The 24,638-nt window shown below is 41.5% G+C and overlaps 1 protein-coding gene across 13 annotated transcripts in view; it reads left to right on the top strand.

The window, feature by feature from the left end:
- The first annotated feature begins 2,465 nt into the window (after positions 1 to 2,465).
- The window catches only part of celf5a (cugbp, Elav-like family member 5a), a 185,794-nt gene continuing 163,621 nt past the window's right edge, over positions 2,466 to 24,638 (top strand). For 12 of the 13 annotated variants that reach the window (XM_085266039.1, XM_085266036.1, XM_085266043.1 and 9 more), the window contains exons 1-2: positions 2,468 to 2,862; positions 23,146 to 23,228. In XM_085266039.1, the coding sequence (XP_085122165.1) occupies positions 2,505 to 2,862; positions 23,146 to 23,228 (441 nt within the window). In that variant the 5' untranslated portion in view covers positions 2,468 to 2,504. Of the gene's footprint in view, positions 2,863 to 23,145; positions 23,229 to 24,638 lie in introns of all 13 variants that reach the window. The other variant, XM_085266047.1, reaches the window with a different exon arrangement.

A 24,638-nucleotide genomic window follows, 5' to 3' on the forward strand; every position in this document is an offset into this window, starting at 1 on the left:
AGTTGCAAAACTACCTACTCTGTTTTGCATTAGTTTTGTTGCTGGCGTTCTTTTGTTCAGCGTTTCATTTTCACGAAGGATTTGAGTGCTATTGACAGAGTCTGCAAAGAGAAAGCAAATGATGCAAATAAATCCCCTCTTGGGGGATTAGTCTGCATGCTATTTGAAAAAAATATGGTAAGTCTCTTAATTGTAGTTAATGCTTGTTGGTCTCTCGACTCAATCTGATGACAATAAACTGTTTTTACAGCCAGCATTTTAACTTTGAAAAGCACAGGTGAAGTAAAATCCTTTAAGTTTCCATGTAAGCCGTGACAACAAGCCCGGCTGCACACAGATCACAGATTTTGTATCAACAGTTTTGTTGTATATGTGCAATGACAATAAAGAGCTATTCTATTCTATATCAACAAGCTGATATTATTGCTCTGTATGTTGATCCAACAAAAAGCTCTTTGCCTAGTTTCCTTGTGGTTACTATTCTTTCAAAGATTAATCATAAAATTCTGTCTTTTGGATGTTGTATTATGAATTCGTTGTGGTGAGGAAGAACAAGAAGTTCAATGCTCACTTATTTGTCTACAGTAGTTGATATTTTGTCATTTTATTTGCTGAAAATTGGCTATTGAAGAAGAGGGTCTGTATCTTTCCACGCTCTCTCTACAATACTCGCATGCTCATTAAAACTGTACATGCAACTTACAATGAAAGCATTGAAAGTGTTATTGATCCCTGCATTCATTCCTCCTCTCAGCACCGGCTGTAAAGTGATCTCTTTCAGAGCAAGTAAATGAAGGGGGGAAAAAATCCACAGTCTTTGCTCAGTGCAGAAATCCTTTTTCAGCTCAGACACCTAATATTAAGATTCGGGAACCCAAATTAGCCAAATGAAATGGCAATCTTCTAAAGGTACATTTTAATTAGAACAAAAGTTCTGCTGAGCTTTTCTGTGCTGTGATAACTTTGTAGGCACAGAAACAGAAAAATGGAATGTCTTACTAAAAAGCCAATCTTTGATTATTTGATTTAAGAACAACCTTTGGATACTGTTACAGTGCCATTAATTCAAATACATGGTAATGGCCTGCACCATAGCACTGTTTAACCTTCAGCTGTTTTAATTTAGAGAAAAAAGAAATAAATGTGTTCTTTACCCCTCCTGATGGTCCTTTAAAGACAAAACAGTGTTGTGGACACCAGAGGGTTCATTCATTGTTTACACACTGAGAGATTGACAGCTGGCTTCCACATTTAAAATTTTAAAATGGGTTCAAACTTTAAGAGAAGACATTTTATAAATTACAGCTAGAAATATGCGAGCGTAAATAGTTGGGCTATTCTGCTGCAGACTTGCATACTGGGGCGCTTAAACAGAACAGAGCTATCATTATTGTAATTGCTAACACCTGTGTTTTCCCCACTGTGAATGTCAGCTGTGGGAAATAATCTCTTGAGTAATTTTCTTTGTGCTGCTACTTTCACTAAAGTAAAGGTTTTGCCTTCAGTCTTGACAGTGATTGAAAACAAAACAAAAGCAAATCCATCTTTAATGTTTTCATTTTTTTTTTTTGCCAAAATGTCTTTCCTGAGTTGAGCTGAACCCAGCTACGTGGGGCCACAAGAGAGTAGGGAACATGTGGAAGAGAGCCTCGACAGGTGGAGGTATGCTCTGGAGAGAAAAGGAATTTAATTGAGTAGAAGCAAGACTGACTACACGTGTGGATATATGAGGGAGACTGGTGGAAAGGTGGATTATTGATAGTCAAGGTGGAGGAGTGTAAATACTTGGGGTCAGTCCACTGTCAGACAGACAGTGGACAAGAGAGGTGAAGAAGAGAGTGCAGGCAGGGCGAGATTTGTGACAGAAGCATAGCAGCAAAGAAAGGGAAGGTTTGCAAGATGATAGTGAGACCTGCTGTAATTTATGGAGGCAGAGCTAAAAATGTTAAGATTTTCAGTGGGAAGAACCAGAATGGACAAAATTAGAAATTAGTACATCAGAGGGACAGATCACGGTGAGCTGTTTGGAGACAAAGTGAGAAAGAAAAGGGTGAGACGGTTTGCACATGTGGAGAGGAAGGATTTTGGACAGTGGATGTTGAATATGGATCTTCCAGGCAGGAGGAAAAGATGGAAAATATGAAAACCTCAGAGAAGGTTCGTGGATGTAGTGAGGGAGGACATGCAGAGGGTTGATGTGACAGAGGAGAATGATGGGATAGGGAACATAGGCAGATGATCCGCTGTGGCGACCCCTAAAGGAAGCAGCCGAAAGAAGTCTTTTTTGAGTTCGAGTACATCATAAACACCACTGGGTGTCGCTCTATAGTGTCTCATATCGCTTCTGCGCGCTTATTTCACCAATATCAACCCCCTCTTCCTCGCTGTGTGTGCGTGTGTGTTGTGTGTCGGATAGAAAGTCAGCCTGGTTTCCAGCTGAGTGCTTGCTCTCTCACAGTGTGTGTGTGTGTTGTCATTATTATCCACTCTGCTCCCAGCTCAGAATGGCCAGATTCACTCAGACTGAAACAAGAAGGCAGCACCATCCACAGCAGCCCCAGCCCTCTCACTCCAGCCTGGTTTTCACCGGACCGGGGGCACCACCGACCCAACAACCACTACTACTTATCCCACATCAGCACCAGTACCCTCAGATCACATTTCCGAAACCCATGAACGGGTCAGAACCCATTTCAATTCATCCGGAGAGCGGCAACATGAAAGACCAAGATGCCATTAAACTGTTTATCGGGCAGATACCGCGGAACTTGGAAGAAAAAGACCTGAAACCCCTGTTTGAACAGTTTGGGAAAATCCACGAACTGACAGTTCTCAAGGACCGATACACCGGCATGCACAAAGGTAATGTGTCGCCCCTCGAATGGCTGAGAGGCCCATATGAAGCTTAATATCTGCTTATTAGTATCTGTACGTACTGAACTGATTTGTAGTGAAATGCGGATTTTTGTCACTTTTATTTTCATGTTTAATCGGGCTTAATCGCTCAGCTGTCAATCCCCCAAATAATCTGTATCGTTATGCTCATCACTGCTCATATTTCTGTATAACATTCATGAGGTTTGGCATTTTGCTCCAGTTGCTTTTTTTGTGCGTAAGGCAAGTTTTTAGCTTTTTAGTAATTATCAGATTGGTTTGACGCGCTTTTGTATTTCTATCTCTAAATTTCAGTATTTATTATGACCACAAAAAGAAAGATTTGCACATATTTTGAGTGTTTTGAACACGAGGAACAATTCTTCATTTTATTGCCTTTGAGTGTTTCCTTAACACGCTCCTAAGTGGGGCAGAGGCGCTCGGAAAGGATGCATTTTTCAACAGCCTCCTCTTGCCAGTCCCATCTTTTGCGGAGGGGCAGCATCATTTATTCATCCATATGCTTTCTTTAACATCTCCCCATGTGCAAATAGAGCGGGCTGGGTGCAAACGCGACACGGCGAAATCAGTTCAATTCTACAACGTCTCCAAAGGGCGCACGAACTGTCACAAGATGACGGACGTCGCCACGGAGAGTGGGCAGTGATGCTTCTGCTGAAATGGAAGCAGAGGGTGTAAATCCACTCAGGTCACTATACATACACTGACAACTTCCATCTTCCATAATGAAGTTGGCTAGCAAGAATATAGATCACTGCCTGGGTGGGAAAAGCATTTCACGATACAGCCCCCCCTCATACCCCGCACCCCCCATCCCCTAGATTCAAGCAGTGCAGACGTCATCATTGTCATCGTCATGACCCGTGAACCCTCACCCAACCTTTAATTTAGACCTGAAGTGCATAACCCCAGAGCTGCACTGGTTTAGCTGATCAGTGACATTCAGGCTTTGACTATAAGCACTGTGATCACTGTTAGTTTCATTGTAACGGTCAGGCCAGTGCACTGTCCACAAAGTTTGCAACATCTTATTCATATAACGACAAAAGGGCAATTGCATACTTAATGCATTTGGAGAACATTTATGGTGATTTCATTGCTGACACATAGAAGTCACAAACAAAAGCATGCAATGGCCTCGACTATCATTTAGTCAAATCCACAGTTATAAAAAACCCTTTTCTTTGTTTTTTTCCACACGTGGATTCTTCATTTCGCAGAGCAGATGCAGATGTGTGAAGGATGTAAGCACAGGAGATAAGCCTTTTATTACAGTGACATTTAGAAAAGACAAATGATAATGTATGACAGTAAACATTACAAACCCTGTCGTGTCATGCATCAAGTCACCATCGCAAGATATTAAATTTGTTTCTGCTACAAAGGTCGTCCCCATCTCCTTCAGAATAATTAATACAAGTCTTTGTGAGGGTTTCAAACCAGGATACAGTTACAGTATATAATAATAATAATAATGTTTGCCACATATTTTATGACGGTCGTAAAGTTGATGTTATTGTTGTGGAAGTCATTTCTTCAGTATTGCACTGATCTGGTTTGCTTTGGATGTGTGTGTTTTTGTGCTTGTGTTCATGCATATACTAAAATGTCATTTCACCCATGTTACAGTGATGGCAGTATTTTGGGTCCTGAATGATGTCACCTTACCGTGCTATCAGGGAAAAAACAATTTAGGCTTTCCACATAACATAAACAGCACATTTCCATTACGCATACAAAAACACTGATCTTTGGTAGACATGTATATAATTCAAGTGAAATATTTGACATTTGTCTAGGCCATAAATTTGATATGTCATAATTAGCAATTATTTTGTCAATTAATACAGTGATAAACTGCTTAACTACATTGTAATTCATTTGAAAATGTTTTTTGTTAGATTTCCTCGTAGCATTATATTATCATCAATGTATTACATCATTCTTGCCCTGGTGGTAAAGTAGAAGAAGTAGGAAAATGTGTAATTGAGATGTACTGCTTGCTTTCGGTGAGACTCTGTATGATCAACCTCCTCAGTTCTCTTGTCAGTTTGAAATGCAAAACTCAAAAGAGCCTTTCAACAAAGTGAAATCCCTTAAAAATATCCAGTGAACCTTTATATCTGTTCATTGTGCATTATAATTTTTTTTTTTTTTTTTTTTTTTGCATTTTACTAAACAAAAAATCTTGTTTAAATGTAGCTGGATAATCCTCTCCTTCTGATCTAGCAAAAATGCTAAAAATATGATTCCAAATGCAGTTCTCATGTCATTATTTACCCTGAATTTTAACGTACAAACCGCTAATTAATTTTAGATAAGCATAGTTCAGTCAAATTAAATGAGTTAGGATGTAATGAAGCCTTGTTGCACAATTAACAATACAAAATCAAACTCTAATGTGTCAGTGATCCTTGATGAGGTTATTTTATAGTTAATCACGTTATTAAGCAGAAAAAGGATTATGGGGTACGCATCCTGATGGAAACACTGGGCAAGCACCCTCAAAGTGGCACATTCACACTAACAAAGACATCGATGGACAGAGGAACACACGCACATACACACATGCGCACATGCTATTTTCATTATACTAAGTGTTGTGCATTCGTAGCCATTGTGCTTATTCTGTCATTTGGATTTTTTGGATTTTCATTTCATCCACATTGTGCTCTCTGTGTTTATTTCCTCTTTTCTTATGCAGCTGTTTTTTCCCCTTGGTAATCCGAGAGGGAAAACATGGAATTAGTTTGTAAAGCGTGATAATAATGCATGGCCATAATAACTTGACTCAAGAGGATTAGCAAATGTGCATTGTCTGAAGCAGCAGTCTCTTGGGTGATCAGCTGGTTGCCTCCCTAAACAGTGGCTGCCTCTGCCAATTAAAAATTCAGTCTAGCCTGCCTCTTCAAATGATTAATTCTGCCCACGCTGTCGATGGCCTGCCAATTATTGTCGCCCAATTGGTATTAATAAGTAGAGGATTTCCTGATGTTGAATTTATCACAGACTATGAAAACTTCTCCCTTTGGCTCTAATTACCTTTGACTAGCACATGCAGAACAAATACATACATGCATATATGCACTTGCATATATCCAGAACCAGTGTTCCTTTTATGCATTGTGCCTGTTATGTTGCTTGCTATATCAAATTCTTTAATTAAAAGTGCAGTTGGGTAGATTATATCATGTGAGTTTCCACAATGCACTCAGATCAGAGAGGAAATGTATAATTTAGCACAACAGGTAGACGCATAGACAAAAAAAAATCCCTAGGTTGCTCCATTCTGCCGAGTAAGGCTGCCTGGATATCAATACTAAGCTTGTGTTGAGTATTACTGTGTTAATGCATTTATAAATGGAGATATTGCCATAGACCCCAGCAAGCAGAAGCACATTAAATCACAGAATAATCTAATGAAATATTTATTCAAGTTTTTATTTTTTCCTTCGTCTGAAGCAGTCTGATGGATAGGGTTTCTCTGTAAGTTGTGCTCCTCAAAGAATAAAGAAGGAAGGAAGCACAGCTAGTTGGAACAAAGCATATTCATCAAACCAGAACTATACATTCCAGTTTTCCTTTATGAAGATGGAGCTTAAAGGCAACAGCACTGGTTAAACCAACCGTTGGTTTGTTAAAGCTGCTTTCTTCCTTTGATATTATGGAAGTACATGCACACATTTTCATATTACGTGTGCCTTATGGAAAGTGTCAAAGATCACGGCACTGCTGTAGGACAGCATCCCTCCTGGGGAAACAGATGGGAAAAATTCGCTTACATCCATAAACAGAGCTGTAGATACGACATGGACTGTACAGAAAGACCGAACTGTGTTAATATTACAGATTTAATAGACAGCTTTGGAACTTATTCCTTTTGACATTATTGCCTATTTACTAATGAAATGAACCAATATCATAAATGCCATGAAAGCTACACTCCGTTCCAGCTGTGCGTGTGACCTCTGAGTCACCTGAAAAACAATTCTCGGTCTCTGTGTAGTTTTGTGCAGTGATTCGATTGAACAAATCTAGAATAAAATCTCCTGTCAGAGTCTAGTGAGCGAAGGCCACCGAGCCAAGCTAATGCAGTAACAACACTCGCCTTGCAATCTTTAAACGTCTGTAAATATTGTAATAAGCAACAGGGCTTTCCTCATAAAAGATGCAGCAGCTCAACGGGTACTGACAGGCGCTATGGGCCTTGACTTCAGGATGAGGAGTGCTGCCTCCCTCTCTCTCCTGCTCTTTTCTGTTGGTTTCCCAAGCAGATTGGCAATCTTAGATGGCAACAAGGCTGCGCTCTGCTGGAGGTTTGTATCTGCTCACCAGGCTCACCTGACTTTTATTCCGTCTCCGATTCCCTCTCCTTTAATACCTGCCCAGGAGAGCCTTTCAGATGGATTGATTTCCTGCACCAATGCAACATTCATTATTGCTTGCAGTATATTATACTTTCAGTTTGTTGGAAGTGCTGTTACACCATGACCTTTGTGGAATGTGTTTGCTGTAAATGGGTGCCCAGAATGGGAACAGAGATGGGAAAATGAGCAGTGAGGTCTAACTCATTAATAAAACCTCTAATGTTTTTGCATTTCATTAACTCAAGTAAATAAAGCTCTTTGGTCCTTCATTCTACATTTTCTGGACAGTGTTTGTGTTTCAAGGGATGGTGGTGATGCCATGGTGTTTTAAAAAGTTATATTGGTAAGTTGACTGTTTTGATGACAACCTATAATAATAATCGATGCGAGATGGAAGGCGATTTTAATTTGCGCTACTGGCTTTTTCCAGAAATTTTAAATGGAAGATTTTTGAGTTGAATTATTTTTGGCTGTTTTGTGGACACATTTCTTTTCTAAAGGTAGAGTTGGCAGAAGCGCGCTGCCTTCCTGCTCAGGCTCAAAGGTCAGAGCTATTTTCTTAGGCTTCTATCTCCCTCTATTTAGACTATCTATTTTGAATGGGCAGCTTTGCAGAGTGCCATTGCCTACAGAGCAGAGTGTACTCTTATGAGGGGGGAGGGGGGTTATAAAGGCACAGAGGGCGGAAAAGGGAGAGCGCGAGGAGGAGGGGGTTGGTGGTTTCTGTTAGAATAGCATGAGCTCTTTAATGTTGTGTTTGAGCCTGGCTGGGCACAGATTCATTTTAGAAGGAAAATGAAATAACAAGGGAGAGGGGAGAGAGGAGATTTTAATGCAATGTTTTGTGATAATCCCTCTCCATTTTGGAATGGTTCAGGAGAACTCATGCGATAAAGCCTTGTACAAGCCTGGAAAATAATAAGTTATTTGTCTTGTCTTATAGTACCGTGCCCTTGGAGGGCTTGCTAGCCCCCGTGTTTTGGACAAAAAACAATCACAGATTAGTCAAGCTGTCACATTTCTCTGATTGCCAAATCGTCGAGTCCTTGATATTGGTGTGAATGAACAATGCATTTATGTCTTACACGAATCTGCCTGAGAGTGCACGTGAACACAAAGCTTTGTGGATACTGGACTTGGTACTCTCACCTAATCCCCCCCCCACTGTCATACAGCCCGGTGTGACAGAGAGCATTTGCACAGTTAGGATGGAACATGTATGAAGCGGGGCTCACGAGGCAAATGACAGACAGACACATGGCACAGAACAATGGATGTATGGACAGATGGATAAGTGTTTGTCAGAGATGCAGAAACAAATGGCAGCTTTTATCCCAAGGCGCTGGGAGAGCAGAGTGATGGTTCAGCTTGGGACATGGAGGATGCCTCTGACAGGCTGTTTGCCGTTTGGGCAACAGTGGATGGGATGGATTGAGGAGGAGCAGAGGCCAAGCTTGGCAGATAAAATAATCACCTGAAAGCTGCTGACATGAGAAAATCCCTCTAGTAACACTAGTAATATGTAATTCAATAATACCACTGCTACTTGTAATGTTAATTCTGTGGTGTCCAGAGGTGATTTCTTATTTTATGATTAGAATGCAAGCAGTAACAGCAAAACTGTTTATAATTAATGACAAAATATATTATGCGAAAAATGTTAGTATTTTGACAGCGTGAATAATATGGTAGTTTGCCACCCTAAGTGGGGATAAGCAGAACTATTAGCAGACCTTGTTTTCCACAGATATTAAGCAATCCTTGAAATTTAAGGAAGGCACATTTTAGATTGGAAAATGTCTAAGAATGCTCAAGTCCATGAGGGATGTGTGAAGATACATGCGGCTCAGCACGGTTATAAATAGATATTCTGTGGTATTTCCGAAAATAGGTTAAGCTGCCATCGCTGCACTGCTGGCATGGCATCACTGATTGCCTGCCAGCCTCCCCAAAAGACTGCTCCCGTACTGTGCTCAAAAGGAGGGAGAGACAGAGGGAGCATCTGTGGGCGACTGCAGGCCTCGTTTCCAGCGCCTTTCCATGCCTCCCCTCACACCCCGTCTCTTCCATCGCTCAGCCATCTCTCTCCACGCTCCTTCCATCCATCTTTCTCACTTAAGGAGTGATGCCGCAGCCAACAGTCTCTGTGCTCTATTGCCAGTGACATAAACTGGTCAGAGGCTTTGTACTAGAGATGTATCGCATCCATTTTTTGTGTGTGTTTGATACAAGCAAATTGCATGCCAGAATAGAAAGATGAGAGACAGAATTTGTGTTACTTTTCTGGTGATCAAATATTAATTTTGTAGAATAAGCAAAGTATATGGACTTTATATGAGTTCCATTATGGCATCTGATCTGTGGTACACTGTACAACGGTAGATCTGGCTTAATTAAAAAAGTCTATCTATCTATCTATCTATCTATCTATCTATCTATCTATCTATCTATCTATCTATCTATCTATCTATCTATCTATCTATCTATCTATCTATCTATCTATCTATCTATCTATCTATCTATCTATCTATCTATCTATCTATCTATCTATCTATCCATTTAATGTGGTTATCAGGAAATACAGTACATCGAGGCAATTAACACCCCGGTGTCTGCTTGTTAGTCACACCATTAGTGTTAATTAATTGTCTCCTCCAGCTGCAGTGGTGATATGAGATAAATAAATAAAAGTTAGGACAATGACACAAATTATATTGTTGGCAAGCAGGGTATAAGTGAAAATGAGCTTTTGAAAGATGGAAAATAAAAAAACAGTATTCATTACCAGCGTCTTTATAAAGGCTTGTGTATATACATCAGTCTCGAAGAGGAGGTCACTGATTGCATCGTGACTACCTCCGGCACCACTTGCTGGACATGCAACGGAGCACCTTCTCTAAGAGACTGATTCAGCTTCACTGCCACAAGGACAGATACAGTATTGGACACATTTTATACTTACTTCACATTAACAAATTAATTTTCCAATGTGGGATAAATCAAGTGTATCTCATTTCATTAGGTTGCCCATGTACAGCGGTATACTGATAGAGAATGAATGTGTGAATGATTTCACCAGGTAGTGTTTTTTGCTCTCCTTGCATGTCTGTCTTTCTCATCCCTCTTTCAAACAGTCCATCCAAGCAACCTCCGTGCCTTTGAAGCGATGTCTTTTAAGGTACCTTTCAATTTGTAAAATCAAAGTGACTGAGAACCTGATCTGTCTCTTAGTCCATAGTCAGTTTGCAGCTGCCAGTCATCTATGATTGTGGCTTTGCTATGATCAATTGAGCTGTCTCAGAGGTTTAAATGCCTTTTAGTTTTAGACAGAGGACATGCATTTTTAGTAATATTGCATCAAATATGCCATACATTAAAGGGAAACTTTAAATACAAACGGTGTGGGCCAAAATGAAAGGGATTTTATGGTTTCCTTTCTTGTAGTCCTGTTTTCCTCTTTCAAGAGGTTGTTAGAGTACATGAAGAGGATGCAGTTTTCTGACTTTGACTCGGGCAGAGGGAGGTGGGGTGGGGGCACACAGAGTTATTGATTTCTGTAAATCCCTTGGCCGGAGCAGACTTGGCTCAGGGAGGGAAGCAGGGATGACAGGCTGGAGAGACGGGACTTGGCAGGTAAACTCTTGTTGCCCTCCCAGAAGTAACACGGCAGGAGGCAGTAAGTGTGAACCTACACATTATTTACAGCTCTGTGAAACTCTATCCATTAACAGTGTCAATTAGCTTGCTCATCAGGGATGCAGGGCACTGGACTACTATTTATAGATTGGACCATGGCTTTAATAGCAAAAGAGGGATGATGTACTCAGAGAGTCAACAAAAGTCAAGACTTACTTTAAAGGCTATAGAACAGTGGAGGATGCCAAAGTGCTGTATCATAAGTGTTATCCAGCCAAATATCAGGGATTCTGGCCAATTCTGGGGACGGGCTGCTGGTTGCAATCTGCCATGTCACCAACAAAACCTGCATTTGCTGCCAACTTTATAAAGTGGTTGTTGGAAATTCCTTTTTAATGCTAATACGTGTATATGTCATAAGTATGTTTGCCAACATGCAGATCAAATATAACATGGACATCTACAATTGGCACAAGTTCACTTAATAGCAAATATAACAAGCTGATAATTGAAGGATTTATGAGGTTTCTCTTCCAAAGTCTCTGTGAGTTGAGACTTTCCCGCTGCTAGCAATCCCTGTGTTTATGCTTGCAACTGATTGTAGGAGTCTTTCCTTTGCTTTTATTAAATAGTTGGATAACATTAAGGAGACGGCTGAATATTTGCATCCACAAAGAAAAGTACATTTATCTAAATGTCACAACAATCTCCAGATAGGTTGTTCTGAGTTTGAGCTTTAACCTCTATTATATGTTCATAAAAATGTGATTCATTTTCTCAATTTAAAAATGTATTGGAATGCATGATAGTAAACATACAAAGGAGCCTTGCATAATCTTACTGCCAACCTTACAATTCTGCAACAAGAAGTCTAGTGACAATTAAAGTGTTTAATTGCAACACACATTGCATAATTAAATATATTATAACTGAGGCATTATTATAATAAGACTTATAATTAATGTGAACAACATTTTCAGATAGTTTGTGATTATAAACAAACAAATACAAGTTCGTGACAATGATTTGACATGTCAGTTTTAATTATTTATGGTTTATTAGGGAATGAACTATTGATGTGTTGTAGTACGTTGAACTTTTTAACTCTCAAAAACACTTTGTATGTCTGCTTTATTTAAGGCTATAGTTCACAATGATAGTTTTAACACATTTATACAGTTATTCTGTCATAGAAAGATAGTCAGTCATGACTTACCAGCTGGAATATATATGAAGTACCACTTAAGCAACACTTATTCTAGTAAGTGACTGTGAAGGTATCAGTATACAGTGCGTGCCTGCATTGCTGTGATGGTTTCTATTTCCCTGTATTGATCATGAAACATATACTGAGCATTTCGGAAAGAATTAAATGTAATTGTCACACTCATTAGGCAATATATCACATGTACACACAAATACATGAATGCATGCACACACACACACACACACACACACACACACACACACACACACACACACACACACACACACACACACACACACACACACACACGAAATCCTTTGGGAGGTTCTGCCTATGGATCTGTTTGACCGCTTCTTGGAGGCTATAGTGTAGTCTATGTGAGCAAGTAGCAACAAATCAATGGCTGAGGTTCTTCTACTCAGGGGTCAGAGAGGATACCACGAGGGTGCAGGGGCTATTTGTTGCCTTCATGATAGACACCGATGCTCCTCAGTGCTCTGCAGTGTTCATCCTCCCCCAGCTCATAGTGAAGGTGTGATGGGAGGGTTAGTGAAGGAGGAAATGGAAAAGGATTTTGGAGCTGGGTGCAGCAGAGATGAAGGGTTACAGTTATTAGTGGAGGAGTGATGGAAGAGTGCACGAGGATTCAGGGTTAGGAGATGTTTACTGTGCACAGTTTCTGGTGCTATAGAAGGTGAATGTCTGACATAATTAAGGTTTACAGGTTAAAGAAGGCTACTGCTTTTATTACAATATCATTATGAGGCTCATTATTAAGCTGGGGCAGCAAAAATGTTGTTGTCAGAACAATGACTGAGACTGTTTTGAAAGGTCCCTGCCATCGCTAGCTGTTTTTCTTTGCCCTCTTTCAGCCTTCGCCCTAAGTATTGACATGATTGTTGTGTGTAAACAGATCAAGAAGTGTGGTTGTGTTTTTTTCAAAGATAAGAAAATGATTAGATAAACTAAAAGATTCTATGAGACCAGACTGATTACCCCCCTCGTGGTCAATCTGTGCCATAGAGCCTCCCGCCTAACCGACTGGCGATGATTCGGGTCATAATCACGTTTCATCCACGCCGATGATGTGCGTTTCAGCTACCGACCCTTCTGAAAGGCTCTCAGTTCCCTTAGAGCCCTGCATGGCAGTAAATGAAGTAAGCAAGTAATCTAGCCACAGTGATAGCGTTTTCCAAAGAGTGCAAATGATGTGTGAGCGAGCAGACAAGGCTGGTGCCAGGATTGGCTCAGTTTCTGCTACCTTCACACTTTCTGGCCAAGGAAATGCCACAGTGAGAGCAAGTTCACACTTTTTCATTACACTGGGGCAGCTTGGCTCCTCTGGGGCAAGGAGATGGAGAAAAGAGGGTATGAAAGGTGGAGTTTAAAAGAGAGAGGTTGTGGTTTAAACCGGGCCTGTCTCCTCGGAATTGCATTCATATTTGACGATTCTGCAGTACGCATTTTATGCCCACTGCCTATGTAGAAGTAGGGTGCTCGTATTCAGCTTACCAGCAGCTACCAGAGTGGCAGTGCAAATTACTAAATGCTGAGATTGTGAAAATTACAAAAGACGGAAACAAACACTTTAAGTAAAAGTTCCAGACTCATAGAAACATTCAACAAAAATTCTAACAAATGATAAAAAAATAAAATAAAATAAGGGGATGTGACTTAAATTTGGGAGCTATTTTAGGTCAAACTTTAAAAAAAAGAACCCACAAAAATTAAACATAATCATAATAAAACAAAAGAGCCAAACATGAAAAAGCTGCATATATCCAGACAGAAATGTACCAAATTGAGAAACTTTTCATTTTGTATAGAAGAAGGAAGGCACAATGCAATAATACTCCAAGTATTATACTTCAACTTGCACTTAGACCAGTTACAATTCTGCACCAGGTTATTATAATTATGTTAGCTGAGGGAGTAAAACAAATAAAGCAAACTGTAAATTCAAATCATTTCAGTTTTATTTATACCGCGCCAAATCACAACGACAGTTTCCTCAAGGCGCTTTATATTGCAAGGTAAAGACCTACAATAACAAAGAGACATATTTCGAAATCATATTTACCAGGAAAAGTCTGTTTGCTGAGACTGAATTATTAATTCTAGATGACAAACTTGAATAAACTTGAATTTTCTCTAAAACAGTAAATTGAAAAAATATCCTCAAAGACTTTGTTTTGGGGGTTTGGTGGGGGAATTTTCTTGATACACAACTTTAATGCCACTACCAATAACAATAGCCAAAAATAAGTATTTTAAATGGCCAATGAAGTAACAGCAGTTTTCTTTTTTTTTTTTTTTTTTTTTTTTTTTTGGAAGTGTTTTCAAAGGAATCACTACTGGTCAGAGTATTTCTGGCTGACTAATTTAAAACAATATTTCTGAAAGAGTAAACAGATAGCTGGTCAAGGAACCAATCCAGCCATAGTATTCTCAGTAATATCTCAGTAATATTTTACTATCTTTTTAAAATTATTTTTCATTTAGGTGTGTGAATTTTTTTGAGTGTTTCTACATTTGAGCTACTTATTATTCTTTACACCATAAAGGAAACATATGTGTGCTTTTGCAGGACTTCAGGAATGTATTTCATTGCCAAATAGACCTAAAGAGCACTAAAGGATGGCACAGCAGGAGTGCCTCCTGTGTCTCACAGACCCCGTGGACATACACTCGTGATTTCTACGACTGAGCAGGAACGCACTTCTTACTTACTGTCTTCCGTTCTCCCTCTGCCTCACGCGCTCCCTCCCTCTCTCCCATGTAACACTCTTTAATTACATGCCAATTCAGTGCAGAGGAGATGGAGAGACTCGGCCTTATTTCCCAGTACACACGTACCCCACTTAAAAATATATCATTAAGAAATGGGAGACCAGACACGGGGAGCTGCTGATGGAGATGAGAAGCTGGGAAAGACGAGAGGAGAAGAGGAATCTCTTCTCTTTGCAGCTGAAATCAATGTTTTAGACAAAGCTGTTTTAGGTTTCTGTCAGATGATGCAGAGGATCATCTCCTCGCAGTGGGAAGGCTTCCCCCATTGCTGTGTCAGCAGGCTCTGATTACAGTGGCTTTTTGTTGTATTTCAAACAATTTCATCATGCTCCCCCCCACTCACACTTTTGCACTTGGTATGCAACGCAGCGCTGGCAATTTGTACGTGTTTGGATTCCAATTATGGAGTTGTTAAAGCTTTTTCGCCTGTGGCCTGCAAATTCTTATTAAGCCATACATTAAAGAGCACAGAATCACATTTAAATGGAGTTCATGTTTCTCTTTTGTTTGCCAGTGTTGTGGTTGCTATTAATTTATTCGCAATGCCCTATGCATTACACATTAACAAATAAATCGCGTTTGTGATTGTAATGCAAAATACTTGTTTCTTATTCAGAGATGGGGCAAGCGTTTGTCAAGTAAACCAACAACAAGCCCAGAGAGAGTGAAAAAGAGAGAAAAACAAGCACCAAAATGGAACCATTCCCTTCTGCTACCCTCGCCCATTTAAGAAACAAACAAACAAACAAAGCCAAAACAACAACGTGTAACAGTCTGGGTATTGCGTCAAGTTCAAGCTAATGAGCAATACGAATTAAATGGTAGTGTGAGTGACTGAGGGGTTTAATTGGGGGACGCAGTTTGACACGATTATTTTTGGGGTAACTGGGACAGGTAAGGCACCATTAACGCTGTCAGAGACTTGAAAGATCACAACCTGCATACACGTTGCTGCTGTTTGTCTTTCATGCGATCATTTAGGCTATAGTGGTTAAATATTGTAATGAGGGTCAGCGCATCCGCAGTCATGAAGGCACATATCCACGTTACAGACACTTTAGGCAGCGAGGCAAAAAGAGGTCCAAATCAATGAATAGATCAGTGACTTTTATGACATTTTACCCTTCAGTGGAGAAACCATTGTTGTACAAGGGTCAGTAAAACTGTAAATACCGTACATGTGCTGTTCGGCTGTATTTATGCTTGTAGAGGGGCACAAAGAGTGGTGCATGGATGGGTAAAAGTGATCCCATCTGAAACAAGAACAACAGATTGAAATATTGTCTCTATGAAAACTCTTAATATATCACCACCCACTGAATATATTTGGCTGTTGAAATGAGATCCAAAATGCAGCGGCTGCTAATAAACCATATTCAGAGTGGCAGAAATATGATGCATGCTAACCCATATGAACCTCATTAATAGAACACAAGCAAATCTATTTATTCAGATAGTCAGGGGGAAAATGATTGCCTCATTTTTCCATCTGGCTTCTCTCCTCTCCTCTCCTTCCTGCACTGCATGCTGGGAGTGTGAGTGAATGGGTGTGTGAAGGTGTTTGGTGAGTGCGTGGAGCGGCTGAGTGAGTTTGGGACGTTTGGACTGTTTTTTCCGGAAAACTTTGGGCTTTATGGGTGGTTAAAAGGTAAGGCAAGTTTATTTCATTGTGTTGTGTGAAGTGAAGAATTTTAGTTAATTGGCCAGTTTTACCTTGAGTCATGGCGTCCCTCCCCAGTGAGGGTTCGCCTCCCCTGTCTATTAGACATGGGGCCAGGGTGGTGGCATCCCAGCAGTACACCGTGGAGCAGGTTCTGCTAGCTGTTGGTGAACAGGTGGGCCTTAGCAAGAACAAAAACATTGATGTGTTCTTTTTGCAGGAAACACATAGCACTATAGATAATGAGACAGAATCGGGAACGAGTTGGAATGGGCAGGCTTTTTTAAGTTATGGTACTAACCTCAATGCGGGTGTAGCAATTTTATTTTCTAGGTACCTTCAACTGTCACATGTTTCTGTCTGTGAGATAGAGCAGGGAAGGGCACGGGTAGTAAAAGCAACCATTAAGGGAATATCTTTTGCTTTTATGAATGTATACGCCCATAACTCAGCTGCGGGTTGTGTGCGATTACTTCGTAAAATTAATGATGAGTTATCAAAATTAAATAGTGGTTCAATAATAGTGGTGGGAGGGGACTGGAATTGCACAACCCACCCTTCAGTTGACAGAAACACAGGAGGGCCTCACCCACCTTCGGGCTCACTTTTGTCTACAATCATTCTTCAGAATGATTTGACTGATGTGTGGAGAAAGCTCCATCCCACAACCAGACAGTATACATATGTAAAAGTTTCTGAGAGCAATGTGAAGGCAGCTCGGCTTGATAGATTATACAGGGAGTGCAGAATTATTAAGCAAATGAGTATTTTGTCCACATCATCCTCTTCATGCATGTTGTCTTACTCCAAGCTGTATAGGCTCGAAAGCCTACCACCAATTAAGCATATTAGGTGATGTGCATCTCTGTAATGAGAAGGGGTGTGGTCTAATGACATCAACACCCTATATCAGGTGTGCATAATTATTAGGCAACTTCCTTTCCTTTGGCAAAATGGGTCAAAAGAAGGACTTGACAGGCTCAGAAAAGTCAAAAATAGTGAGATATCTTGCAGAGGGATGCAGCAGTCTCAAAATTGCAAAGCTTCTGAAGCGTGGTCATCGAACAATCAAGCGTTTCATTCAAAATAGTCAACAGGGTTGCAAGAAGTGTGTGGAACAACCAAGGCGCAAAATAACTGCCCATGAACTGAGAAAAGTCAAGCGTGCAGCTGCCAAGATGCCACTTGCCACCAGTTTGGCCATATTTCAGAGCTGCAACATCACTGGAGTGCCCAAAAGCACAAGGTGTGCAATACTCAGAGACATGGCCAAGGTAAGAAAGGCTGAAAGACGACCACCACTGAACAAGACACACAAGCTGAAACGTCAAGACCGGGCCAAGAAATATCTCAAGACTGATTTTTCTAAGGTTTTATGGACTGATGAAATGAGAGTGAGTCTTGATGGGCCAGATGGATGGGCCCGTGGCTGGATTGGTAAAGGGCAGAGAGCTCCAGTCCGACTCAGACGCCAGCAAGGTGGAGGTGGAGTACTGGTTTGGGCTGGTATCATCAAAGATGAGCTTGTGGGGCCTTTTCGGGTTGAGGATGGAGTCAAGCTCAACTCCCAGTCCCACTGCCAGTTTCTGGAAGACACCTTCTTCAAGCAGTGGTACAGCAAGAAGTCTGCATCCTTCAAGAAAAACATGATTTTCATGCAGGACAATGCTCCATCACACGCGTCCAAGTACTCCACAGCGTGGCTGGCAAGAAAGGGTATAAAAGAAGAAAAACTAATGACATGGCCTCCTTGTTCACCTGATCTGAACCCCATTGAGAACCTGTGGTCCATCATCAAATGTGAGATTTACAAGGAGGGAAAACGGTACACCTCTCTGAACAGTGTCTGGGAGGCTGTGGTTGCTGCTGCACACAATGTTGATGGTGAACAGATCAAAACACTGACAGAATCCATGGATGGCAGGCTTTTGAGTGTCCTTGCAAAGAAAGGTGGCTATATTGGTCGCTGATTTGTTTTTGTTTTGTTTTTGAATGTCAGAAATGTATATTTGTGAATGTGGAGATGTTATATTGGTTTCACTGGTAAAAATAAATAATTGAAATGGGTATATATTTGTTTTTTGTTAAGTTGCCTAATAATTATGCACAGTAATAGTCACCTGCACACACAGATATCCCCCTAAAATAGCTAAAACTAAAAACAAACTAAAAACTACTTCCAAAAACATTCAGCTTTGATATTAATGAGTTTTTTGGGTTCATTGAGAACATGGTTGTTGTTCAATAATAAAATTATTCCTCAAAAATACAACTTGCCTAATAATTCTGCACTCCCTGTATATCAACCAGATGTATAATAGTAGACTAGTTAAAGCAGAGATTTCACCTGTTGGTTTTTCTGATTTCTGGTGCCACTGGAAACAAAGGAAAACGGACTTTTGCAATTTGGCTCAATAGTGGGAGGTGGGGAAAACACAGATTAAGCTTTTTTGTCACCAATACACATCACATGCAACGGCTACTGTTAAAGACTACTTTGAGGACTTAGAACGAGAGCTCAAGAGGCTAGAGACTGAGATTATAAGTGGGACAGATAATACAAATAATACCTGGGACAGCAGGAGGAAGGCTTTGAGCAAGTTTCTTCATGAAAGAGCAAAGGGTGCTCTTATTAGGACTCGGATTTCTACTATTAAAGAAATAGGTGCCCCAACAAGGTTCCTTTTTAAGCTGGAGAAAAGGGTTCGAGAGTCACACCAAATGTTGCACTTAAGGCTTCCAAATGGGAAGGTGATATCTGACTCAGTAGAAATGAGGAAGCTTGCCATTGACTTTTATGCCAGCCTCTTTAGTGCTGACACGTGTGACCCTGAATGTGTGACGAAGATGCTGGTGGGGCTGCCACGGCTGGATGAGGCTGAATCGGCTGTGCTGGAGTCTATTTCCTTTGAGGAGATGTCTTCAGCGGTTCAACAACTCAACGGTGGTCGGTCATCAGGAGTTGATGGTCTTCCTGTGGAATTTTACCAGGAATTCTGGTCGCTGCTAGGAGAGGACATTCATGAGGTTTTCACATACTGTATGACCACTGGGATCTTGCCAACAAGTTGCACAAGGGCAGTTTTGACTTCACTGCCAAAGAAAGGGGACCTGGGCTTGCTCAAAAATTGGAGGCCTGTCTCTTTGCTTTGTACGGACTACAAGATTCTTGCAAAATGTCTTTCTAACAGGTTGAAGACCTGTATTGACATGATTGTTGATGTGGATCAAGCATACTGTGTCCCTGAAAGAACTATTATGGACAACTTGTTTTCAATTCGAGACATTATTGATCTGGCCAAGCTCAAGGACTTGGATGTGGGGTTTTTATCTCTGGATCAAGAAAAAACTTTTGATAGAGTGGATCACCACTATTTGTTTAAAACTTTAGAAGCTTTTGGGTTTGGGAACATTTTCATTTCTTGGATCCAATTGTTGTATTCAAATGCTGCTGTCATGTTAAAGGTGGGGGGAGGGTTAAGTCGGCCTGCTCCAGCTCAGAGGGGCATCAGGCAGGGATGCCCTCTTTCTGGTATGTTGTATACGCTGGCCATTGAACCCCTTTTACACCATCTGTCAGGGGCAGAGTCGTGGATGAGAGAAGGAGGACCCAAACGCTGGACTCACAGGCAGGTAGGTGAAGGTGGATGTTTATTGCCGAAGGAGTGAGCAAACAGTACAGAGGGAGGAAATGGCTGGCTGACTGAACGAACAAAGGACTGACTGACTGACTGACTGACTGGACATACAGACGACGTTGACATCAGACATACATCATTAATGACCCGACATTGAATGGGTAGAACAGAGGGCTTAAATACACGGACTGGTGATAATGATGATAATGAGAGACCGGTGAGTACACAGCTGAACATAATGAACTAATGATAATGGGAAAAGGACTGAACATAATGCACACAGACCAAGGCTAACACAATAAAACAGGAAGTGGAACAGGCAGTAGATAAACAGTGAACATGAACTAAGAATACTGGGTCAAAGACCCAGAAACCCTGACACCATCTTAGATAGGGACTCTCAGGTTTTACCTTTGACGAAGCAGGAAGTCCAGTAAAATTGTCAGCTTATGCTGATGATGTTACGGTTTTTATAACCGGTCAAAGTGATATTGAAACACTCAGACAGACACTGGACTTATATGACCGAGCATCCTCCGCGAAGGTTAACTGGTCAAAGTGTGAAGGTTTCATTTTGGGAGGGTGGGTTGATAAAGAGGAGCCAGTGTTACCGGCAGAATTACAGTGGAACAGGGAGGGACTGGAGTGTTTGGGAGTGTTTTTGGGAACTGATGCTTTTCAGGGGAAGAACTGGGAGGGTGTTGTTGAACACATTGCTGCCCGGTTGTCTCGATGGACTTGGGTCCTGCCGGAGTTGTCTTACAGGGGAAGGACTTTGGTTGTTAACAACTTGGCCGCTTCTGTACTCTGGCACCATGCCGCTGTTGTTGAACTTCCAGCCTCTCTTATCAAGGGGATACAAAAAAGACTGGTTACTTTCTTTTGGGGAGGGTTCCACTGGATCAGGTCTGCTGTGCTGTCTCTCTCTGTGTCAGAGAGGGGGTCAGAGTTTGATTGACCTTTGCAGCCGTATCACAGCGTTCCGTCTTAAGACAGCACAGCGAGACTGTTCTCAATTTTTGGTGATGTTGGTGAGGAGCCTCTTTTTTACAATCCCTTGGTGCCAAGTAAGATGCTCAGCACTGCTAGTGTGCAGAGGTTCCTCATAAATGCTGGTCCTACCAAGCTGGTGGGCCTGAGGATGGCGGGGCAGTGGAAAACGGCTGCCAAGTTGGCTCAGGAGACTGGGATCCGGTCTCTGTGATTTCTGGAGAAGCTGGTGGAAGAAGCCATGGGTGGTCTTCCTGGACTCGTAAGAGCTGCGCTGGGGACTCGCTCTGCGGGTGGTCAACCAAATTCAGCTGACTTTCCTTCGCTGTCTCTTTGTGCCGCAGTGGGAGGATGAGGAGGGAGGCTCTCTTCTTTCCTTTCTAACACCTGTTCCTGGTGACCTGTCAAAGATCTCTAAGAAGGCTATATACGAGGTGGCTGTAAAGGTGCTGAACAGGGGATTGTTGGCTGGTGTTCTGGAGTTGAAGTGGTCAGGTGTGTTGGCTCCTGGGTCATCTCCAAGGGGCAGCTGGAGGTCCCTGTACAAAACTCCCATGGAGAAACGCAGTGCGGATCTCCAGTGGAGAATAGTGCATGGGGCCGTGGCTACGAACAGACACGTGGCACATATGGATCCACGAACAGGGAACCACTGTCCTTTCTGTCTGACTGAGGAAACACTGCAGCACATGTGGCTAGGTTGTTCCAGGCTAGCTGGCCTTTTTTTTATTGCTGCGGCAGTGGCTTGCTGGCCTTGGGAGTATTTTGGAGGAGGGTCTCTTTATCCTGGGTCCGAGGTACTCTGCAGTGCAGCGTAGGAAGGTTGGCTTGATTAATTTTTTAATAAGTCAGGCGAAGATGAGTATATGGCTCACAAGGAGGAACAAAATGAAGGGAACAGGATCTGTTAATTTAGGAATTATGTTTAAAGGGTTAGTAGGTGCACGTTTGAAAGTAGAGTTTGTTTATTACAAGATGGTGTCCAACATTGTAGAGTTTGTCCCTATTTGGGGCATTAATGGAGTTTTGTGTAATATCACTGATGATGATTTAGTTTTGAATTTTTGAAGAAAGCCGAATGGAGTGTCTTCTGGTTTTGTTTTTCTTTTTTTGTGTTTATTGTATTTGGGTGGGGTTGATTGTGGGAGGGGAGGGTTGTTCATATGTTGATTTGGCATTCATTTTCGGTTATGGTTGTGAGTTGAAGTATTGATTTAATAAAGGTGTGTTAAAGGTCAAAGGTCTCTTCTCTTCTCTTCTCATGTGCAGTTAATTCCACAGATGTGTGTATGCTTTGGTTCTAGATCAATGTCTCATAGTTGGGCATCAGCCCAAGAGTTTTAACGGCCTGTCCTGTCTTTTCTTTTCTTTTTTTTTGTCAGCATCTCTTTCCTTTAGCCATCCCTAAACTATTACATCCCTTCTTCTCTCCTTTTCCACCCCACTCAATACTCCCCTGCAGTCTTGTTTCTTTTGTCTCCGCTGCTGTCACAGCCTCTCAGGGTGAGGACACTGGCCAGGCTGCTAAGAGCTTTGAACAGGACATGGCACTAGTGTTGGGGAAGCTGGGCAGGCTTGGCTATTCATCCAAATAATGCTCTTTGCATCTCCTACTTTTTTTTTTTTTTGCTGTGGTTGGCTCTTCTTTCTCCCCTTGCCATCATCGAAAATTTTCTACATGTAGCCTTGTGTCTTGCATGGTTGCCTGTTTCTATTAACTTGCTCTGTTTAGTCTAAGAGATGTTTTCAATGGGTTTTCAGTAACTCAGGAGACCTTCAGCACAGATTTGGTTCTTTAATTGTGTTTAATTGCGTGCTTGGTAATTGTCCAATTCCTTCAGTTCATTCTCATTAATGTACCAGTTTCTTTAGCTGATATTTCTTGCAAATGGCTGTGTCATTTTGCATTGTGTGCATAATTTATGTGTAAGTGTTGTTCTGACTTTGATCTTTGTGTTGCAGGTTGTGCATTTCTCACCTACTGCGCCCGAGAGTCGGCCATAAAAGCCCAGAACGCCCTCCACGAACAGAAAACACTGCCAGGGGTAAGTGTCTGCCTCTCTCTCCACCGCTTTTCACCCTCTTTCTTTTCTCTCTATGGTGGTCAGCCATGCCACCTGCACCCGGCTGCACATCAGCCGGAATTCTCCTTGTACAGTGTCAGAGATGAAAAACACTTTAGAAAGCAATTCAATCAATAGCTCAGCCTTTTGAAGGCCCGGTTTAAACTTTTTCATGTGTCTGTTCTCAAGGGGATATTGCCAGCATTGATCAGACCCACTCTGCCTCATACTTTTGAAGTAATAGCATAGAATGACATAGAAATAGAAAGCTCTGCATTTCTGGAAAGTCAAAAAGACAACGTGAAACGGAGTGTAGGTTTTAGTTTCGTTTGTATTTGTTGAGGCAAACAAAAGTTTGCACACATTTTTATTTCGCAGGGATAACATTTTGATGTACATTTATATGCACGTATGCATTAGTGCAAAGCTTTTGTGTGAGTTTGTTCCTATGTTCCAACAGTGTAGGTGGATTGAGTGTCAACGCTGACATTATGTCATGTGTCCTGCCCTCTACATGCTCTGTCCAGGTAGCGCCCTCGCCACACTGGTCTAAACCAAATATTTCTAGTAGCCAGAATATGGCTGAGGCAGAATATCTTCTCTGTTGTGCTACATGTGGGCAACTTTGGACAGAAGCCCTGCCTGATTCTTCCAACAATGTCTGAAAGCCATATGAGAAAACAACCAGAGAGATGCTAATAATACGGGAGTGGGCAGAAGTGACTATCACAGAGGTAGTGCTGCTTCATGCGGTCAAGACTGCATCGGGACAGTTCACTAGCTGGGCCCGCGCCCTCAATTCAGGTTTGACAGCGTTTTGTCATAGATAAAGGCGAATGGCTTAAATATGAATTGAACTGCGGTTTGGGGAAGGCCTCAGAGGGGACTGGCGACGGCTCCCGGGCCTGGCAGATCCCCATGTACTAATGAGAAGTGAAGAAGTAAAAGAATTGAAAAGGGGCAGGGAGGGTGGGGCACAAAAACGAGAACGAACAGCTCAGAGCTGGGGGGTCATATATAGATGAGAACCGGAAGGGGCGTGTTTAGAGGCGTGGTTCCGCTTCTGAAATTTAGATAATTTATCTCCAATTTTTTTTTTGTTTTTTTTTTTAGCTCTGTTCAGTTATGTGTTACAAAAGGCAGATTTGAGTCTTGATTTCTTGATTTTCCACTAAGTTTTTCCTCCCACGGCTCGGAGCCATTAATAACTGGAGGGGCATCCATAAGGGCTGATGTGCTATTAGTATTAAATAGAGGATGTGGCTGAATGTATAAAGGAGAGATACAAGTCCTCATGCCCCTTTGTTCAAAGCGAAGAGAAGACCTCCAAATCACCTGGGCTCAGTCAGGTTTAACAGTCACCTTAATGGAGAGCTATAAACAGCCCCAGTT

Source organism: Mchenga conophoros, linkage group LG23, assembly GCF_057382185.1.
Source record: "Mchenga conophoros isolate Kocher_MC1m ecotype Shallow Benthic linkage group LG23, M_conophoros_male_GT1.1, whole genome shotgun sequence".
Classification (NCBI taxonomy): Eukaryota; Metazoa; Chordata; class Actinopteri; order Cichliformes; family Cichlidae; genus Mchenga; species Mchenga conophoros.